Raw genomic sequence first — 19,916 nt, 5'->3', positions numbered from 1 at the left:
AGGGTCACTGAACAGGAGGAGGAACTAGTTGGCCTGCGTTTTAGTAGAGAATTAGCAAACCTGGCCCAGGTGTCCTTTAGAGAAAGATAGTGTGCACCTTTAATGTGGCACGGGAGGAGACTTCAGACCAGACACGTAAAGCTAGGTGGGCCACCAGGCAAAGGATGCACACTGTCTTGGGGCATCAACTCCAGAATTGGAAGTGTCAAACTGTTTTCAGGTCCTTACAGAGCTGGATGGGGTCTCTGAGGATTCTGACCTAAAAAACATACCCCAGAAAGACAGAGGCTATGATAGTGGAGGACTCAATCATCAGAGGGACTGAAGCAAAGGTTTGCTCCAGAGGCAGTCTCACACTATGTGTTGCCTTCCCTAGAAAGGTTGACAGGCTCTTAGCCAGAGGTGGGGGGTTGATCTAGGCCAGGTTTAGAATTGTATATGGAGAAGGACAATAGTGTAAAAATAAATATGCATAGTAATATAAATCCTAACCTAAAGTTTAACTGCAAAGGTAAAATAATTAAATTAAAAACAGTTGGCCTTACTGATAAAAGTATCAAAAACAAAACAAGGGAGTTGGGGTTGTATGTATGACATGTCAGTATGTCAGAGGACCGGGGCATTGTGAAGTGGGGTCTAGCCTCACGTGGGGAGGCAAAATGGGGGGGGGTGGGGGGATATGGGGGGAGAGAAAGAGAGCAGGCTATATCTAATTTATCCTTTTAATCCTTATAATTATAACTATCAATGCAACAATAGGCTGTATGGCAATAACTTGTGGGGAAATTGGAAATTAAGATTACAATGATTAAAATGACATCAAAAATTCAGAATCAATGTCTCCATGATGGGACAGTTAACTTTGTGAGCTGGAATGTTAAAGGCCTGAATCACGAAGTAAAGAGAAAGAAAGTATGCTCTCACCTAACAGGCTTAAACACTAAAATAGTATTTTTATAGGAGACCCACTTACTAAGCAAGGATCAGTTCAGGCTGCAAAAAGACTGGACTGGCCAAATGTTCCATTCTAGCTTTACAAAGAAAACTAGAGGTGTGGGAATTCTCATACATAGAACAGTCTCATTTGTAGCATCAGATGTAGTATCGGATCCTGAAGGGAGATATGTGATGGTCATGGGCAACTTATTTAACACTAGAATTACCAGAGCCTACGAAAAAATTCGTATATCCGGCCCACCTTAAATCGCTTCTTAAATCCGTTCACACCTCTCCGCCAGCATCCTTTGTCCTCTAAATGTGCTGATAAAAGACAAGCTGCCAGCAGCCGGCTATTCCATCCCCCCACCGACTTAGAACATGAGCGAAGTTTTCCCAGCTCACGCCTTGATTGATTATGTGGGAGTGAAGTGGAATTTTACAGTGGAAATAAGACATCATTATTCTAAAGTAATCTGTGTAAACACATTGTTAAAACGGAAACTTTTTCATATTTTAGTAATAAATGTTACAAAATGTAGTAGGCATAAACTATAGAATATATAAAGCCCGAGTTCCAAAGATCAAATAAACACTTTCACAAAAGCTTCAAGAATGATTCAACAGCTTCTGTGGCGTAGCGCGCTAAGATTTGCCTCTTAGCGCAGAGCAGCTTTTCCTTGTCTCACAGACCTGAGTTCGAATCCCTGCTGGGGATGAAGTGTTGCTTTTTTTTTCTTTTCTTTTAAACCTCAAACGGGCATAAAATTTATACATTGGTATGCACTGTCAGTTACTGAGATCGTTATATTTTCATGTGGGATGCTCCTTTTCAAATATTTTTTTAACAATTGAGACTGCAATTAACAGGAACAACTGTCCTTATAACTTATTTTTAAGATCCATAACACACAGACAGACAGAGCACTGCGTAATAGAGAGACAGACAGGCAGAGAAGTCACTAGATGTATAAACAAACAGGGAAGCCACGTGTACTGAAAGAAAAAAAGAACATGTGCGTTGTACTTGCTGCACTGAATAAGCGCAGGCGCGGTTAACGATCTCAGTAACTGACAGTGCATACCAATGTATAAATTTTATGTCCGTTTGAGGTTTAAAAGAAAAGAAAAAAAAAGCAACACTTCATCCCCAGCGGGGATTCGAACTCAGGTCTGTGAGACAAGGAAAAGCTGCTCTGCGCTAAGAGGCAAATCTTAGCGCGCTACGCCACAGAAGCTGTTGAATCATTCTTGAAGCTTTGTGAAAGTGTTTATTTGATCTTTGGAACTCGGGCTTTATATATTCTATAGTTTATGCCTACTACATTTTGTAACATTTATTACTAAAATATGAAAAAGTTTCCGTTTTAACAATGTGTTTACATAGATTACTTTAGAATAATGATGTCTTATTTCCACTGTAAAACTCCACTTCACTCCCACATAATCAATCAAGGCGTGAGCTGGGAAAACTTCGCTCACGTTCTAAGTCGGTGGGGGGATGGAATAGCCGGCTGCTGGCAGCTTGTCTTTTATCAGCACATTTAGAGGACAAAGGATGCTGGCGGAGAGGTGTCAACGGATTTAAGAAGCGATTTAAGGTGGGCCGGATATACGAGTTTTTTCGTAGGCTCTGGTAATTCTAGTGTTAACTGTAAAATGATTTTGATAAATGTTTATGCACCCAATGTCGATGATAAGGAATTCATGCAAAATCTATTTGCATCCATTCCCAATGTGAACACTCAAAATTATAATGGCTGGGGACTTTAATTGTGTTTTAAATCCACTCTTAGATAGGACTCCTGTCACAGGGGGGACGACATCTAACACTGCAAAGACAATTACACCAACTTATCAGACCCCTGGAGGTTTCTAAACCCAAACTCAAGAACATATTCGTTCTACTCACCAGTGCATCATAGCTACTCAAGAATTGATTATTTCTTTATAGATAATAATTTCTGAGGTGGGCTGGCGCCCTGCCTGGGGTTTGTTTCCTGCCTTGTGCCCTGTGTTGGCTGGGATTGGATCCAGCAGACCCCCGTGACCCTGTAGTTAGGATATAGTGGGTTGGATAATGGATGGATGGATAATAATTTATTGCCTACGATTAAATCTTGCAAATATGACAATTGTTATCTCCGACCATGCACCTCTGGTCTTGGAGCTAAAATCATTATGCCCCTCACACTCACCTCGCAGATGGCGTCTTAACCCACTTCTATTAGCAGATGAAAACTGTACAGAATTTATATCCAAACAAATCAGTTTCGTACTAGAGACAAACACACCCTCAGAGGTTTCTGCAGGAACACTCTGGGAAACTCTAAAGGCCTCCAAGCGAGGCTCTTCATAGGAAAAGGCAGGCTCTGCATACAGAACTCAACATCTTGACAACTAAAGAAACTGAACAACTTATTTATAAATCAAGACATCATTACTATGAACACGGAGAGAAAGCTAATAAGCTTTTCAACAAATCCACAAGCAAGAAGTTCGCAATGCAATCCCAGTAATCACCAACACGAATGGAGATGAAATCATTGACCATAAAAATATAATGCACACATTTAGAGACTACTATAAAACCTTATATTCTACTGAGTTTAAAGATGACAACAATCTAATGCATTTCTGGATACATTACAGATACCACAAATAGATACTTTTAGTGCTGAGGAACTGGATAAACCTCTGACGCTATCAGAATTACTAGATGCTATAAAGTCACTTCAAGGCGGGAAATCAACAGGCCCTGTAGAATTTTATAAGAAATTCTCCACTCAGCTAGCTCCCCTCTTATTGGCAACATTTACAGAAGCTAGAGAATCAAATTCTACCTCAAACCTTTCGTCAAGCATTAATCACTGTCTTTCCTAAACAAAATAAAGACTTGTTACAATGTGCATCATACAGACCAATTTCACTTCTGATGATTAAATTAAATGATGTTAAGATACTCTCAAAAATCATAGCTAGAAGGATGGAGAAAGTGCTGCCTTCGGTAATATCACAGGATCAAACTGGATTTATTAAAGGCTGACACTTATCTTCCAATCTTCGATGCCTGTTTAATGTAATATATTCACCAGCAAAATCAAACACCCCAGAGATAGTATTATCATTGGATGCAGAAAAAGCATTTGACATGATTGAATGGAACTACCTTTTCACTACATTAGAGAAATTTGGGTTTGGCCTGAATATTTGTGCATGGATCAAACTACTGTATACCAATCCAGAAGCTTCAGTTTGTATTAACAACATTTGTTCAGACTACTTTAAACTAGAACGTGGCACCAGACAAGGATGCCCCTTGTCACCACTGCTGTTTGCAATTGCCAATGAACCACTGGTCGACCACTGTCGAAATTCTAATCAGATAAAGGGGATTATCAGAGAAGGACTGGAACAGAAAATTTCTCTATATGCAGATGATATGGTTTTATATATATCAGAGCCAGAAAACACTGTGCCTTCAGTTTTAACAGTGCTTACAGAATTTCACTCTGGTCTCAGAATTAATTTGAATAAAAGTATACTCTTTCCAGTGAATTCTCAAGCATATAATATTAGATTGGACACCCTACCTTTTACCATAGCAGATCAGTTTAAATACCTAGGGGTAAACATCACAAGTAAACATAAAGCTCTTTATCAACAAAATTTCACCATCTGTATGGAAAAAATTAAGCAAGACTTGCATAGATGGTCAACCCTTCATCTCACTCTAGCTGGAAGAATCAATGTTATTAAGATGAAAATCCTTCCTAAGCTTCTTTTTTTTTAATTTCAAAACATCCCAATATACAGTACATCAATAAATAATTTTTTAAAAATTAGATTCAACCATAACCTCATTTATTTGGAACTCAAAACATTCATGTATCCGAAGAGCAACCCTACAAAGACCTCAGGCAGAAGGTGGCATGGCTCTACCTAATTTTCAGTTTTATTACTGGGCAGCAAACATACAAGCTATAAAAACCTGGACACAAATAGATGAACATACACAGGCTTGGTTCGCAATAGAAGTAAAATCCTGCAGTACTTCTTTATATTCCCTGCTCTGCGCCCCAATAAATGCAAGTTATCGCAAATATACTAATAACCCAATTGTGCTTCAGTCACTCAGAACATGGAACCAATTTAGAAAGCATTTTAAGATGGGGAATCTTTTATCTGTGGCACCTCTGCAAGAGAACCACCTCTTTCAACCCTCGCAAACATATGTAGTTTTCAATATCTGGAAAAGATTTAGGATTAAATTGCTCAGAGATCTTTATATAGACAATATCTTTGCATCCTCTGAACAATTACATTTCAAATTTAACCTTCCAGCTACACAATTCTTTCACTATAGGCTTGGGCGGTAATACGGTAATATGGTATCCCGCGGGATCTAAAAATAGCAACGGTGTCAGTTTCAATACCGTTATACCGTCATAAAAACAATGCACTTATATGGGAGACAAGGATTAAATATTAAATATAATTTATTTAATGCCTAAAAATGCGTATGCGTGGTTGTCATCACGTGAGAGCGTGGAGGAGAGAGAGAGAGGTGGGGAAAGATGGCGAGTCGCGCACCAAGTGACCTGGTCTCGATAAAGAACACAACTTCTGCAGTTTGGCAGTATTTTGGGTTTCGACCGAATGAGAAGGGAGAGGCTGTAAATACGGACGAGGCATTTTGCAAATTGTGCAACAAAAAGGTGACCGCGAGAGATGGAAATACCTCGAACCTAAGGTCGCATATACGAAACCACCATCCACTCACTGCTGCGAGGATGGACCCGAGTTCACTTAGTGCAACAGTTTCAACGCCTCCCGATGCAGGACCAAAAACATCTAGGTCCACCGCCAGTACACAGCCGACGGTAATGGGGGCCTTCGGGAAAGCAACAAAGTACAAAAGGGACAGTGTCCATTGGAAAACCTGTACTGATGCAGTGACAAAATACTTGGCGAAGGAAATGGTCTCTTTCCACACAGTGGAAAAAAAGTCCTTTACGGACATGGTAAAGGTCCGAGATGCCCAGTACGAGCTGCCTGGACGGAAATATTTCTCACAAACAGCTGTCCCACATTTATATAGTAAAGTTAGAGACAATGTTCAAGTGCTGCTGTCAGCGGCAGACAGTTATTCCTAACAACTGACATGTGGTTGTCAGTTAACATGACACCATATATGTCTCTGACTGTCCATACTATTACACCTGACTGGAAACTTGAATCCAAATGCCTCCAAACTACGTATTTTCCTGAGAGTCATACAGCGGACAATCTTGCTGCTGTGCTCAGAGCTGCACTTCAGGAATGGCAACTTGACGACAAAAAACTTTCAGCCATAACCACTGACAACGCTGCCAACATTCATGCCGCAATCAGGTCCCTGCATTGGCCGTGGCTATACTGCTTCGGTCACAATCTAAACTTGGCTGTCACAAATGGATTGCATGACCAGAGGCAAAAAACCGAGCGCGCCCTCGGACTATGCCATAATATTGTCGGGGCCTTTTCACACAGCTGGCAACGTAAGCATGAACTCCACAAGAAGCAAGTGGACTTGGGACTCCCAAAACATAGTCTCATAACGGTAAGCATAAAACGTGCAGAGAGTTCCTCAGGTGCAGGGTCTCAAATATAAAAAAAGGGGCATATATTATATATATATGCTTTGCATCACATAAATAAATTATATTGAAAAGTAGGCTATATTAAAATAGAAAACCATTTTTTAAATTGTAATTTTTTTCCTGTATTTTTTATCAAATAAATGCAGGCTTGATGCGCATAAGGGACTTATTTAGCCTAAAAAAAATGTGCATGCAAATTTGACCAAATGGAATAATATACATTAATGGACTTATTTATTTATGCATTCATTCGTTTATTTAGGTCTATTTATTCATTCATTCGTTTATTTAGGCCTATTTATTCATTCATTTGTTTATTTAGGCCTATTCATTCATTTAATCGTTTATTCATCATTCATTAATTAATTCATCCATCCATCCGTCGGTAGGACTGCGCAACTCGCTGGGGCTCCAAAGTGGCAATGGTGGAGCGCATCCTCGAGCAGGCCCAAGTGATCAGACACGTCCTGTCTGATGACAGAAGAAGCAGCCTGTCCCTGACCTGGCAGGACATGGACGTCTTGAAAGCTGTTCACGAAGCACTGAAACCAGTCGGTGACTTCACTGATATTTTGTCAGGAGAAAATTATGTGACCAGTTCCTGTATCCTCCCCATACTACAGCTCTGCAGGGACAATGTGTTGGCTGCGTCAGAAAATGACCTCCAGCTAACAAAGTCAATCAAAACTGGCATGCTAACAAAGCTGGAGGCCAAGTATGAACCCAATTCAGTGCGCAAAATATTGCGAAAATGCACTTTCCTCGACCCTCGTTACCGTGGAGGATATGAGACGGATGACAACGCATTGGCTGAGACCAAGGCTGAATTACAGGCTGAGATTGTGAGCTTAGAGGCAGCAGGTCCAGTGGCCATCAGAGTGGAAGAGGGAGAGGCGCAACCTGCACCCTCACGAAAAAAGATGACTCTGGGAAGTATGCTGCAAAAAAAATCTGATGCAATGGCAGGTCCCGTCGGCATCGGCACCGTAGAGGACCGAGTCGGAGCTGAAATAACAGCCTACTGTTTGGAGCCAGTTACTCAAGGAGACGAGGACCCACTTCTCTGGTGGAAAAATGCTGCCAGGCGTTTTCCCCAGATGTCGCGAGTGGCACGAAAGTACCTGTGCGTCTGTGCCACAAGCACACCATCGGAGCGGGTTTTCAGCACCGCAGGTAAAGTTGTCGGTCCACAACGTGCCCTGTTAAAGCCGGACAAAGTAAACATGCTGGTTTTTCTAGCGAAAAATCTTGACTAGATTGATGCCACTTGCCATTCGTTCCTATTCGCACTGTGTTTATTTTTATTTATTTAATTGATTCAGGTATTTTTATTTGGTTTACGTTAAAAACAATATTGGAAAGAAGACTGGAAAGAAGTTTTTGTTTAGGACTATTGCTTTGCAATACGTTTTATAATATGGATGATGTTTATGTTAATTCAACTCTGGTTGACTGTTGTGGGTCTATTTGCACTTTTTTATAAGCTGCTCTTCTTTGTTATTAAAAGTTGTTCAGGCGGTGTGATTTAATTTAATTGATTTGTGTGCGCGTCTCCGCGCGAAAACTGTTTTGGATGTTTATGTTAATTTAATTCTGTTTGACTGTTCTATTTGCACTTTTTTATAAACTGCTATTTGTTGCTAATAGAAGTTGTTAATATTGTTCTGCATGTTATTTTGTTATTGTTTCAGTATTAGTGTTTGATATTCAGTTTCTGAACGGTTTAGGCACAAGCCAACAGGTTGGTGACGCTGTCTGAGCCTTACGTCACATTTTTTTTATTATTCACGGTAATACCGTATACCGAGGTAAAATAGGGAGGAGGTTTGACGGTATCAAAATTTGGATACCGCCCAACCTTATTTCACTATCTTCAAATTAGAAGCTTTGTTAAACAGAACCTGCCAGATTTTCCTCACCTCGTACCCTCCACCATGCTGGAAAAAATACTGCTCAATTTCGAGGACTTAGACACCATTTCTGCAATATATAAAATTTTATTAGAGTCCCTTCCTTTCAAAGATCCAAGAGGACAATGGGAAAAAGATCTCTTAATTAATATATCAGAAAAGGAGTGGAAGGTAGCAATGCAGAGAATCCACTTAAGTTCCATATGCGCAAAGCATACAATTATTCAACTCAAAATTATATATCGAGCACATCTGTCTCGCTTAAAACTGTCCAAAATATTCCCAGGGTAAGATCCAACCTGCGAATGCTGTAATCAAGCTCCTGCCTCACTAGGTCACATGTTTTGGGCCTGCACCAAATTAACATCATTTTGGACCAAACTTTTTAAGTGCCTTTCAGACAGCCTTGGTGTCACAATCCCTCCTAACCCATTAACAGCTGTGTTTGGTGTTCTTCCAGATGGATTTGAAGTGGAGAAGGACAAACAAACTGTGATTGCATTCACTACACTTTTGGCACGCAGACTTATTTTGCTAAATTGGAAGAATCCCAACTATCCTCTTATAAGTCAGTGGGAAACTGATGTTTTATATTATTTGAAATTGGAAAAAATCAAATTCTCAGAGGATCTGTACAGAACTTTTTCAAAACCTGGCAGGATCTAATCAATAATATTTTAGAATAAGAATTACCTCCGCATTTCTTTTTCTTCTCCATTTATCTTTATTGCCCTATTAAACTTAACAATTTAGGTATGTTTACAAGCTTTAAGTATTACTCCTTTGGCCATCCTCTCCTTCTCAGGGGTGGGGTTTGATTTGTTTTCAATCCTATTTTTTGTAAAAATTGATCTATTTGTACGGAATGATTACAATAAAATTAATTAAAAAAAACAAAACAAAAAAAACAAATCAAAGGATCAAGGCAGTATTTTAGTGCAATAGTCACAGTCATCAAAATTAAATACTAATATTTTGTGGGGGGTGCTTGTGTTTTAAGTGGCAAAGTTATTAATGGAGGATGTTGTCCCTTGCCTGTCATCATTTCCAACATTGATTATTACAGATATAATTCATTTCAGACTACAAATCCACAACATATAAGGAATACGAGCAGAATGAATTTTCATAGCAGCGATCACAAAGGTCAAAAGGCCAGATGTAGTTAATGTAGATCAGGAGACCACAGTACATTAAAATGCCACAACACAATGCAATTGTCCAAAAAAATATCCCATTATCAAACACAGTAAAAGCAGTTCAGAGTCACCGGAGTAAAAAAGCATCCCCAGGAGCATTGAGCAGGAAATGAACTTTAAGTACAGACTTGCCACTACTTTTACAAATGGTTAGTGTCAGATTGTTCTACCCTAGACACATATCTGACTGTATGTACAGTATGAGGAAAACCACAGTACCCAGTGCCTATAATGTAGGGAAAATATACAAACTCCACACAGATGGTACTTGAGCTTAATTTTACAGTGAAAACACTGGAACGAATAAACATTGATAACCCCTGCACCACCATGCTACAGTATACAGTGCATCCGGAAAGTATTCACAGCGCATCACTTTTTCCACATTTTGTTATGTTACAGCCTTATTCCAAAATGGATTAAATTCATTTTTTTCCTCAGAATTCTACAAACAACACCCCATAATGACAACGTGAAAAAAGTTTACTTGAGATTTTTGCAAATTTATTAAAAATAAAAAAATTCTATTATTAAAAATAAAAAGTATTCACAGCCTTTGTCATAAAGCTCATAATTGAGCTCAGGTGCATCCTATTTCCCCTGATCATCCTTGAGATGTTTCTGCAGCTTAACTGGAGTCCACCTGTGGTAAATTCAGTTGATTGGACATGATTTGGAAAGGCACACACCTGTCTATATAAGGTCCCACAGTTGACAGTTCATATCAGAGCACAAACCAAGCATGAAGTCAAAGGAATTGTCTATAGACCTCCGAGATAGGATTGTCTCGAGGCACAAATCTGGGGAACGTTACAGAAAAATTTCTGCTGCTTTGAAGGTCCCAATGAGCACAGTGGCCTCCATCATCCGTAAGTGGAAGAAGTTTGAAACCACCAGGATTCTTACTAGAGCTGGCCGGCCATCTAAACTGAGCGATCTGGGGAGAAGGGCCTTAGTCAGGGAGGTGACCAAGAACCCGATGGTCACTCTGTCAGAGCTCCAGAGGTCCTCTGTGGAGAGAGGAGAACCTTCCAGAAGGACAACCATCTCTGCAGCAATCCACCAATCAGGCCTGTATGGTAGAGTGGCCAGACGGAAGCCACTCCTTAGTAAAAGGCACATGGCAGCCCGCCTGGAGTTTGCCAAAAGGCACCTGAAGGACTCTCAGACCATGAGAAAGAAAATTCTCTGGTCTGATGAGACAAAGACTGAACTCTTTGGTGTGAATGCCAGGTGTCACATTTGGAGAAACCCGGCACCGCTCATCACCAGGCCAATGCCATCCCTACAGTGAAGCATGGTGGTGGCAGCATCATGCTGTGGGAATGTTTTTCAGCAGCAGGAACTGGGAGACTAGTCAGGATAAAGAGAAAGATGACTGCAGCAATGTACAGAGACATCCTGGATGAAAACCTGCTCCAGAGCGCTGTCGACCTCAGACTGGGGCGACGGTTCATCTTTCAGCAGGACAACGACCCTAAGCACACAGCCAAGATATCAAAGGAGTGGCTTCAGGACAACTCCGTGAATGTCCTTGAGTGGCCCAGCCAGAGCCCAGACTTGAATCCGACTGAACATCTCTGGAGAGATCTTAAAATGGCTGTGCACCGACGCTTCCCATCCAACCTGATGGAGCTTGAGAGGTGCTGCAAAGAGGAATGGGCGAAACTGGCCAAGGATAGGTGTGCCAAGCTTCTGGCATCATATTCAAAAAGAATTGAGGCTGTAATTGCTGCCAAAGGTGCATCGAAAAAGTATTGAGCAAATGCTGTGAATACTTATGTACAAGTGATTTCTCAGTTTTTTTATTTTTAATAAATTTGCAAAAACCTCAAGTAAACTTTTTTTCACGTTGTCATTATGGGGTGTTGTGTGTAGAATTCTGAGGATTAAAATGAATTTAATCCATTTTGGAATAAGGCTGTAACATAACAAAATGTGGAAAAAGTGATGCGCTGTGAATACTTTCCGGATGCACTGTATGTACCAAAAAGTAGGACTTAAAATCCCCCAACACATTTCACTAGCAAGAGTGAGTATAAAAGACTATAGTCAGCTTCATACTAATTTAAAAGATAGATAATGTAGGGAAGAGAATATGCAGGCTAATAAGACCAGACAAAAGAGTCTATTTATATGTATATCCTTTCAAAAAATCATTTATTTAATGGTACCTCTGCTTGGATAGCTGCTTTTCCTTTATGACCATCCTTGCCAAATGTCTTGTATGGGTTTTCAGTGACATCCTGAGGCTGTTTAAGCAAATCTTCTGGATTTATATTCTTCATTGGGGTAATGCTAAATGCATACAAGTACTACAAAAATAAAAACAAAAATTTCAAGCAACTCAGAGTAGAGTCTAAGCAATATGATAGAATCCATTCATACAAAAAATGATGACATAATTCACATTTAAATATTCTTCATTTTAAGCGTTTACTATTGGTTCTTGGTAACTGAAAAACTCACAGCGTCAAATAAAATTTTTTATAATGAAATTTCAAAATCTTTAAAAACCAAATGTGATACATAGATAAAGGTTATCTAATATTTCCCTGATCCAATGAATATTAGAGAAGGCTTTAAATTATTTTAAATGTACATCATTTGCTACCCCTGCACTTAAAAATGGAAAGTAAACAACTAAAAGTCAGAATTAAGGAAAAAAAAAAAAAAGTGCTACTCCTACTAAAGTTAGATAGAATTTTATAAATGAACTGGCATGTCATTATATATTAACAGATACAAATATGTGAAAACAAATATGATTTTAAAAATTATGTTGAGTTTTGGTTATCAGTGCTATTTCAACTTTGTGAAAGGCACAAAGATCTGAAAGATACTCACGGGGAATGTATTAAATAAAATAATAAACAAAGGGCCTAAATTATTAATTTTAGAAAACTACCATTCTGAAATCTGTTTGCTAATGCAGCCTAGGAACTATAAATTAAACCTTAGTAACACTGCATTGTTCCCTTTTGATTTTGTCAGAAACAGATTCAAATCAATAAGGAATCACAGAAAACATTAATAAAAATTCCAAATGTACTGGCAGAAAACACATTTTAGATGTTGCCTCCAATTTCAGATAATAGGTTTTGGAGAAACAAGACTGATGGAAAAGAACTGTATGACAAACAAATATTTCCCGCAAAACAGTGCTACACCTGGGCACTGTACAGTCCATAGTCTGCATCTGTCTCACACCAAGCTAAAAAATTGTGTGAAATTTTGTAAAGTGTGTGCCTCTCTCCTGCTTACGCATAGTGATGCTTGCAGCAAGTTCCTGCCAGCGTGTGTCAGGATGCATCACAGTGAGATGTGACCATGCAGACTCAAAGCAGTTTTTCTTGCAGTTTAATTGCAGATTCCTTTTTCTCAGTTTATTATTCCACTTTCTTTAATATATAAAAGCTAATATTCCTAACTTCTCCCTGCTAAGTTTGCATCTTTCTTTAAAGGAAATACTTGCAAAAAGACACGTTCAACTACAATACTACTTTGTAGTAAGAAGCAATACAACTAAATTTCTGAGATGTGGATGCTGAAAAGAAAAAAAAATGTAGGTGATCGATCAGAGCATCACTAATGCCTAGCATTAAGTTTTAGGTAGTATATTATCTTCTCTAGCTTAATAAGTCATAGCTAGCAATAGCAGATCTAATATAACATAGTTTTTTGTTAAAAATTTGCTTCATAGCTGTGAGTTATAGCTTATTGGCAGCAATTATAAAGATATTTCTTCACATAACTTAATGGACAGATGTTGTCATATTCCATTTATATTAGTCAGTTTGGAGTAACATTGTTTTTCTACGTGTTTAAACAAACCTGTATGTTTATATGTACCGTCATCCATCGATTTTTTGCAAACTAAAATGAGGCAATTCATATGTATGGCAGAGGGCCATAGGAAAACAATAGGGTAATAATGTTCTAGAAATTGTCAACACCAGGCGCAGTAATGTATCTTTCGTTTTCATTATTTTACTGTCTGATGTTTTCTGACTTTTGGAACACCCTTTAAGGTTTGTTTTGATCAGTGCTGCTCCACATGGCTGGGCTTTCAGTACCTGTCTTTTCTTTTTTCTTTTTGCTTCAGCCTATATTATTATCTGCCCGTATTATCTGCCTGCAGAGTCCCACAGGACAAAAGGGTCCTGTAGGACTCCTTCAGCTTGACGGCATCCCTCATCGCCGGTGTCCACCAACGGGTTCGGGGATTGCCGCCACGACAGGCACTGACCACCTTACGGCCACAGCTCTGGTCAGCCGCCTCAACAATAGAGGCACGGAACATGGCCCGTTCGGACTCAATGTCCCCCACCTCCCACCTGTGGTTGAAGTTCTGCCGGAGGTGGGAGTTGAAGCTACTTCTGACAGGGGACTCTGCCAGACATTCCCAGCAGACCCTCACAACACGTTTGGGTCTACCAGGCCTGACTGGCATCCTCCCCCACCATCGAAGCCAACTCACTACCAGGTGGTGATTAGTTGACAGCTCCGCCCCTCTCTTCACCCGAGTGTCCAAGACATGTGGCCGCAAGTCCGACGACACGACCACAAAGTCGATCATCAAACTGAGGCCTATGGTGTCCTGGTGCCAAGTGCACATATGAACACACCTACAGTATGCTTGAACATGGTGTTCGTTATGGACAATCCGTGATAAGCACAGAAGTCCAATAACAAGACATTACTCGGGTTCAGATCAGGGGGTGGGGGGCAATCCTCCCAATCACGCCCTTCCAGGTCTCACTGTCATTGCCCACGTGAGCACTGAAGTCTCCCAGCAGTACAAGGGAGTCCCCAGAAGGTATACCCTCTAGCACCTCCTCCAGGGACTCCAAAAAGGGTTGGTACTCCAAACTGCTGTTCGGCGCATACGCACACACAGTAGTTAGGACCCGTCCCCCAACCCGAAGGCGGAAGGAGGCTACCCTCCCGTCCACTGGGGTAAACCCCAATGAACAGGCTCCAAGTCAGGGGGGCAATAAGTATGCCCACACCAGCTCGGCGCTTCTCACTGGGGGCAACTCCAGAGTGGTAGAGTCCAGCCCCTCTCAAGGAGATTGGTTCCAGAGTCCAAGCTGTGCGTCGAGGTGAGCCCGACTATATCTATAATTGAATATGCAAATCAATATAAATAGCCCTTAAGCTCAGCCTTCTGTGAAAAGGCAATGGCAAAAGCACGACGGAAAATAGAATTTCAGTGAATACCAAGTGGAAGCAAGGGAAAACGTACTATTTGTTGGTTTAAACAGTGGTATAAACAACAAAAGGAAGTTTATCGAGTGACATAGCGTGTCAGAGAAACTCGAAAGCTCAAGTTCACAAAGTCGCACAGTTCCCAAAATAAAAAAGTTGTCAGATATCAAAGTCACCGTGAAAAGGCGAGTCGTATCCCACCGTCTGAGTGTCATATGAAAGCTTATTAGGGTACAGAGAAAAACAATAGGCACACAGGGGGGAAAAAAGCATGAAATGTCAACTTTAATCTCTAAATTTCCACTTTAATCACGTAGTTTATTTTGTCATTAATGTAGGACATCATAAACTTCATCTTAAAATCGTTTAATTTACTAGTTTCTCAAATCCCATCGTAACTAAAGTAGCACATTAAATGCTTTGTTTTGTATTTGATCTTCTATGTGCTCTGTGTGTGTGAATCACTACGTGCTTCCGGGCTTTCTGTTCCTCCAACAGGACACAGAATCCATTACATTCATTATATTACAGCTCTCTGAATAATTAAAATACTGAGATGTACTGTATACATGATTTTCATGATGATAGGAGTTAAAGCATGTTATTAAACGTGGTGGCACAGTGATTGTTCATGTCTCACGCAAGATGCTTGCTGCGCCATGCGTGACCTTCGATGAAATACTTTATTGTAGCAGTACTGTCTCTTTCAAATGTAATAACCCCCAATTCCTGTCCTTACTTTTCTTTCTCCAGATAACCAATCGCCATACAATCAGCTCTGTAATAGATGTTAAGCCATCTGTAAGCTTAGAACGCCGATTCTTCAAAACTTTTAAGGAACACTGAAATATCTTAGTAGTACGTTTTTAATTATTCTATCCATCTATCCTTCCAGTGTCACGTCAGCACCAGCAAGAATACAGCGCGAGGCAGGAACAGTCCCTGAACTAGCTAGCGCTGCGGCACCGTGTCCTCACGTTTAATTATTAAAAACATAGATTATTTAAATAAAGTTAAAGTTTTATCTGCATTTCATCTTAAAAATGATATCATCATCATATGTAAATACACACTTTATAAAGTGGCTCAGGTTGTGCAATATTATAACTGTATCGCAAGTTTACAGTGAGGTAATTGTATTTGTATGTACAAACAGTCCTATAAGGAGCACTTGGACTGATTGAGTGCGTTTAGAGTTCTTGGGATGAAACTTGTTTCTGAACCGCAAGGTCTGTACAGGAAAGGCTCTGAAGTGTTTGCCATATGAGAACAGTTCAATAGACAGCATGGCTGAGACAGTGTGTGCTTGATGCTGTATACCGATAATTCTATTTCTGATCAGCTGCTGTACAGCTGTGATTCACACTCAGATACAGTGATATAAATACTCCAAGTGGTGCAGCGAGAGTAATATGGAAAAAGATGATCCGATGTGACAACCTCTAACGGGAGCAGCTGAAAAAAGAAAAAGAAGGTGCAGTGAGAGTAACAACACTAAAGCAGTTATGGTATTTGGAATAGTTTGACCATTCTGTGGACCATTATATTGTTACAGGTTACTGTAGATACTCGCATATTAAGTCGAAAAAATTATGCCTTAAAATTCATTCAAAAAAGCAGAATCGACTTATCCGCAGGGCAACACAATTGTCCATAGAATTTGGGTAATGACATTGTACACTCAACGCTTCACGGTGTTAAGTCACTGGTCATCTGCCGTTTCCCATGGTCTTTGAAATAATTATAAGCCTGCAATACTATTGCTAATTAGCTAGTTTTTTTCTAATTTTATTAAATAATTCTTTAAACTGTGAAATACTTAAATTTGAGCATTAGCTTTTGCAGGTTTTGGATAACAAACATACCATTAGCTGCCACGTGCAACCAGATTTGGAATCAAAAGAACCAAGGCAACGCACGCTATCAATGCGATGCAAGCGCAGCCCACGATTCAAAAAATTTCAATGCCTACCTGTTTGTCTCGTCTGACAGTAGCTGAAAAGCAGCATCAGGAGAGAGCAGCCTGAAGTAGTCCAGCAGCGGGTGATCTGTCGTGTCCAACAGCAAGCCATGCTGCCTTGTGAAGTCCGGTAGCCAGTTCGGCTCCCACGGATTAATGTCTGGGTATTCCTCCCACGCGAACCTTGCCGTAGCTGCATCGGCTGCGCGAATGCGTTCAGCTGGCGCGGCATCGGCTGGTGTCCGATCAGCTGATGCCGGCTTCTCACTCTCTTCCTCGATTCCTGATCACTATCAATAAAATCCGATTCTGAAAAATCAGAGTCCGACTCAGCAATAATGTGCAAAACATCGTCTGCCGAGTGTTTTCTTTTCTTTTGTGACATATCAACGCCATCTTGCCTTTGTTTACATTTCGCAACTCATGCACACACAAGGATTAGTTGCTGAGTCAACGAGTCTAGCATTTCTCCAAGCACAGAGGGAATGCCTGTGACGGGACAGTGAGTTTTGTCGCCATTAACAGCTGATTGTCGCCCTCTATCTCTGATAGCTGTCAAGTTTTACCCTCGACTTATATGCGGGTCATAACAAATTTTATAATTTTCGGCTTAAACAATACACTCAACGTTATCTGCGAGATCGACTAATGCGCGAGTATCTACGGTAATTACAATCGGATGCATTAAACTAATAAACAATATTTGGTTAATTTCAGTGTGTTTATAAAGCCGCGTCAGGGATGTGGATCTAAAAAAGAAAGGGTAACCACACAGGAACAGTAGCACTGCTTTGACGCTGGGTGCCGCCAGTCTGCAAAACAGAGCAGAGAACTTGTGTACAACAGCATATGAGCTACTATGGAAATGTGCGTGATATTTATGCCAAGTTTAGGTTTTATACATCACGATTTGAGCGTGGAAACGTTTTTACACAACATTTTTGTGCGTACGCACTGTTTATACATGAGGCCCCAGGACTAGATAATATTTACTGTCAAATCCTTAAGGAGGTTAGAGTGCACATATATAAATTCCTTGATGCTTATTTTTTAGGAAGTTAACTGTGCACTGGGGAAATTCCGAAGGACTAAAAAATGGTAAATATTATCCCAATATATAAAAAGGGTAACCAGGCAGATCTAAGCAACTATGGGCCAGTACACTTAACATGCATCAAAGGAAAATTAGTGGAATGAATTACTAAGGATAAGACTGAGCAATACATGGCAGGAACAGGAGTTTTACTAACAGTCACCATGTGCTCAGAAGAGGGAGGTCATGTTTAATTAACCTGCTGGTATTCTATGAGGAGGCAACAAAAGAATACGATCAAAGTGGAGGATATGATTTGATCTTGCCTTTCAGAAAGCATTTGATAAGGTGCCACAGAAGAGGCTGGACATTCAAACTAAAAAAAATGGTAATTCAGAGTGTTTGTAGATGGGTGCAAAATTGTCACAGACACAAGAAGAAGAGGGTTATGGTACTTTCACAACTGGCGGATGTTAAAACTGGTGTTCCACAGAGGACAGTGCTAAGGCTGCTGCTATTTTTAACATATATAAATGATTTGGAAAGGAACATAAGTAACAAGCTGGTTAAGTTTGCAGATGATACCAAGCTAGGTGAACTGGCAGATTTACATTTACATCATTTAGCAGACGCTCTTATCCAGAGCGACTTACAACAGTGCTTAGTAGTCTACGACTGTTCTTCAGTCTTTAAGGCTAGGATTAAATCTACTGTCATAAACAACAGATAATCTAGAATGCAATGAATCATTACAGAGGGACCTGGACAGTACTGAGGCTTGGGTAGATTTGTGGCAGATGAAATTTAATGTAAGTTAATGTATTACATACAGGAAGTAAAATGGTCAGGTTTAAATACACAAAGGGAAGTCTGAAAAATCGAAAATATACCTTATAAGAAGGATTTAAGAGTTGTAGTGGACTTGATGCTTATCAACTGCAAGATAGTGTTCAGAACCCATTAACACTAAAATTACCAGAATCTACAAAAAAAACTCGTAGATCCAGCCCACCTTAAATCTGTTCACACCTCTCTGCCAGCGTCTTTTGTCCTCTAAATGTGGCGATAAAGGCAAGCTGCAAGCAGACGGCTATTCCATCCCCCCACTTACTTAGAACTAGCACAAACTTCTCCCAGCTCATGCCTTGATTATCTGGGAGTGAAGTGGAGTTTTACAGTGGAAATAATAGATCGTTATTTGGAACACACGCATTTCATGTGTGTTCTGTTTCTACAGTAATCTGTGTAAACACATTTTTAAAACAAACGTTTTCATATTTTAGTAGTAAATGACAAAATGTAGGCATAAACTATATAATGTATGAAGCCTGAAGTCCAAAGATCAAGTAAACACTTTCACAAAAGGTTCAAGGAAAAGAAAACCGCTTCCGTGGCGTAGCGGTAAGATTTGCTGACTTGTAATCAAAAGTCCCTGGTTCGATCCCGACTCACTCCTGTATTTGCCGTTTTCAGTAGTGAGCTGCTTGTATTGTTGATATTATACAGTACACACATACACTTGGTTTGCGTCTGTAACACACGGTGTGCATTTACAGGACTTGTAAAAGTTACCATTTTTTTTCACTTTTATTCTCTCTAAAACACGATACATACTACTTATGGTCTATGATGTCAAAAAAAAAAAAAAAAAAAACAAAACAAAAAAAACAGACTTGGGTATATGTGATATTTGGAATTATTCGTTTTATGACCTGTATAGTACATTTTGGAAAACTTTGTGGCACGGATGCAACATTATTCTTATTCATTCGCATAACATCTTGCGGTTTGTAATCAGTGACCGCATGTTTTTTTTTCCCTCGATCTTGACAGACACCACATGTTGCTGTATGCTATTTCTTTTGTACTCCAGGACATGCAGAGGAAAGAATAGTACAGAGCAGTAACTTCAGCGCTATATGCAATCATCAGATTCAAATGTTAACAGTTCACACACACACAAGGATTGTCCTTCCTACATTTACAACGTGTGTACCTGTTACAATGTACACACTTCTCTCTATG

The 19,916-nt window shown here is 39.9% G+C and overlaps 1 protein-coding gene across 2 annotated transcripts in view; it reads right to left on the bottom strand.

Annotated features, from left to right (window-relative positions):
* The window catches only part of cwf19l1 (CWF19 like cell cycle control factor 1), a 134,439-nt gene that overhangs the window by 56,450 nt on the left and 58,073 nt on the right, over positions 1 to 19,916 (bottom strand). For both annotated transcript variants that reach the window (XM_028808162.2, XM_051920441.1), the window contains exon 8: positions 11,862 to 12,002. In XM_028808162.2, coding sequence (XP_028663995.1) covers positions 11,862 to 12,002 — 141 coding nt within the window. The remainder of the gene's footprint in view (positions 1 to 11,861; positions 12,003 to 19,916) is intronic.

This window comes from Erpetoichthys calabaricus, chromosome 1 (genome assembly GCF_900747795.2).
Source record: "Erpetoichthys calabaricus chromosome 1, fErpCal1.3, whole genome shotgun sequence".
Taxonomy (NCBI): domain Eukaryota; kingdom Metazoa; phylum Chordata; class Cladistia; order Polypteriformes; family Polypteridae; genus Erpetoichthys; species Erpetoichthys calabaricus.
This window is presented reverse-complemented; position numbering and strand designations above follow the sequence as displayed.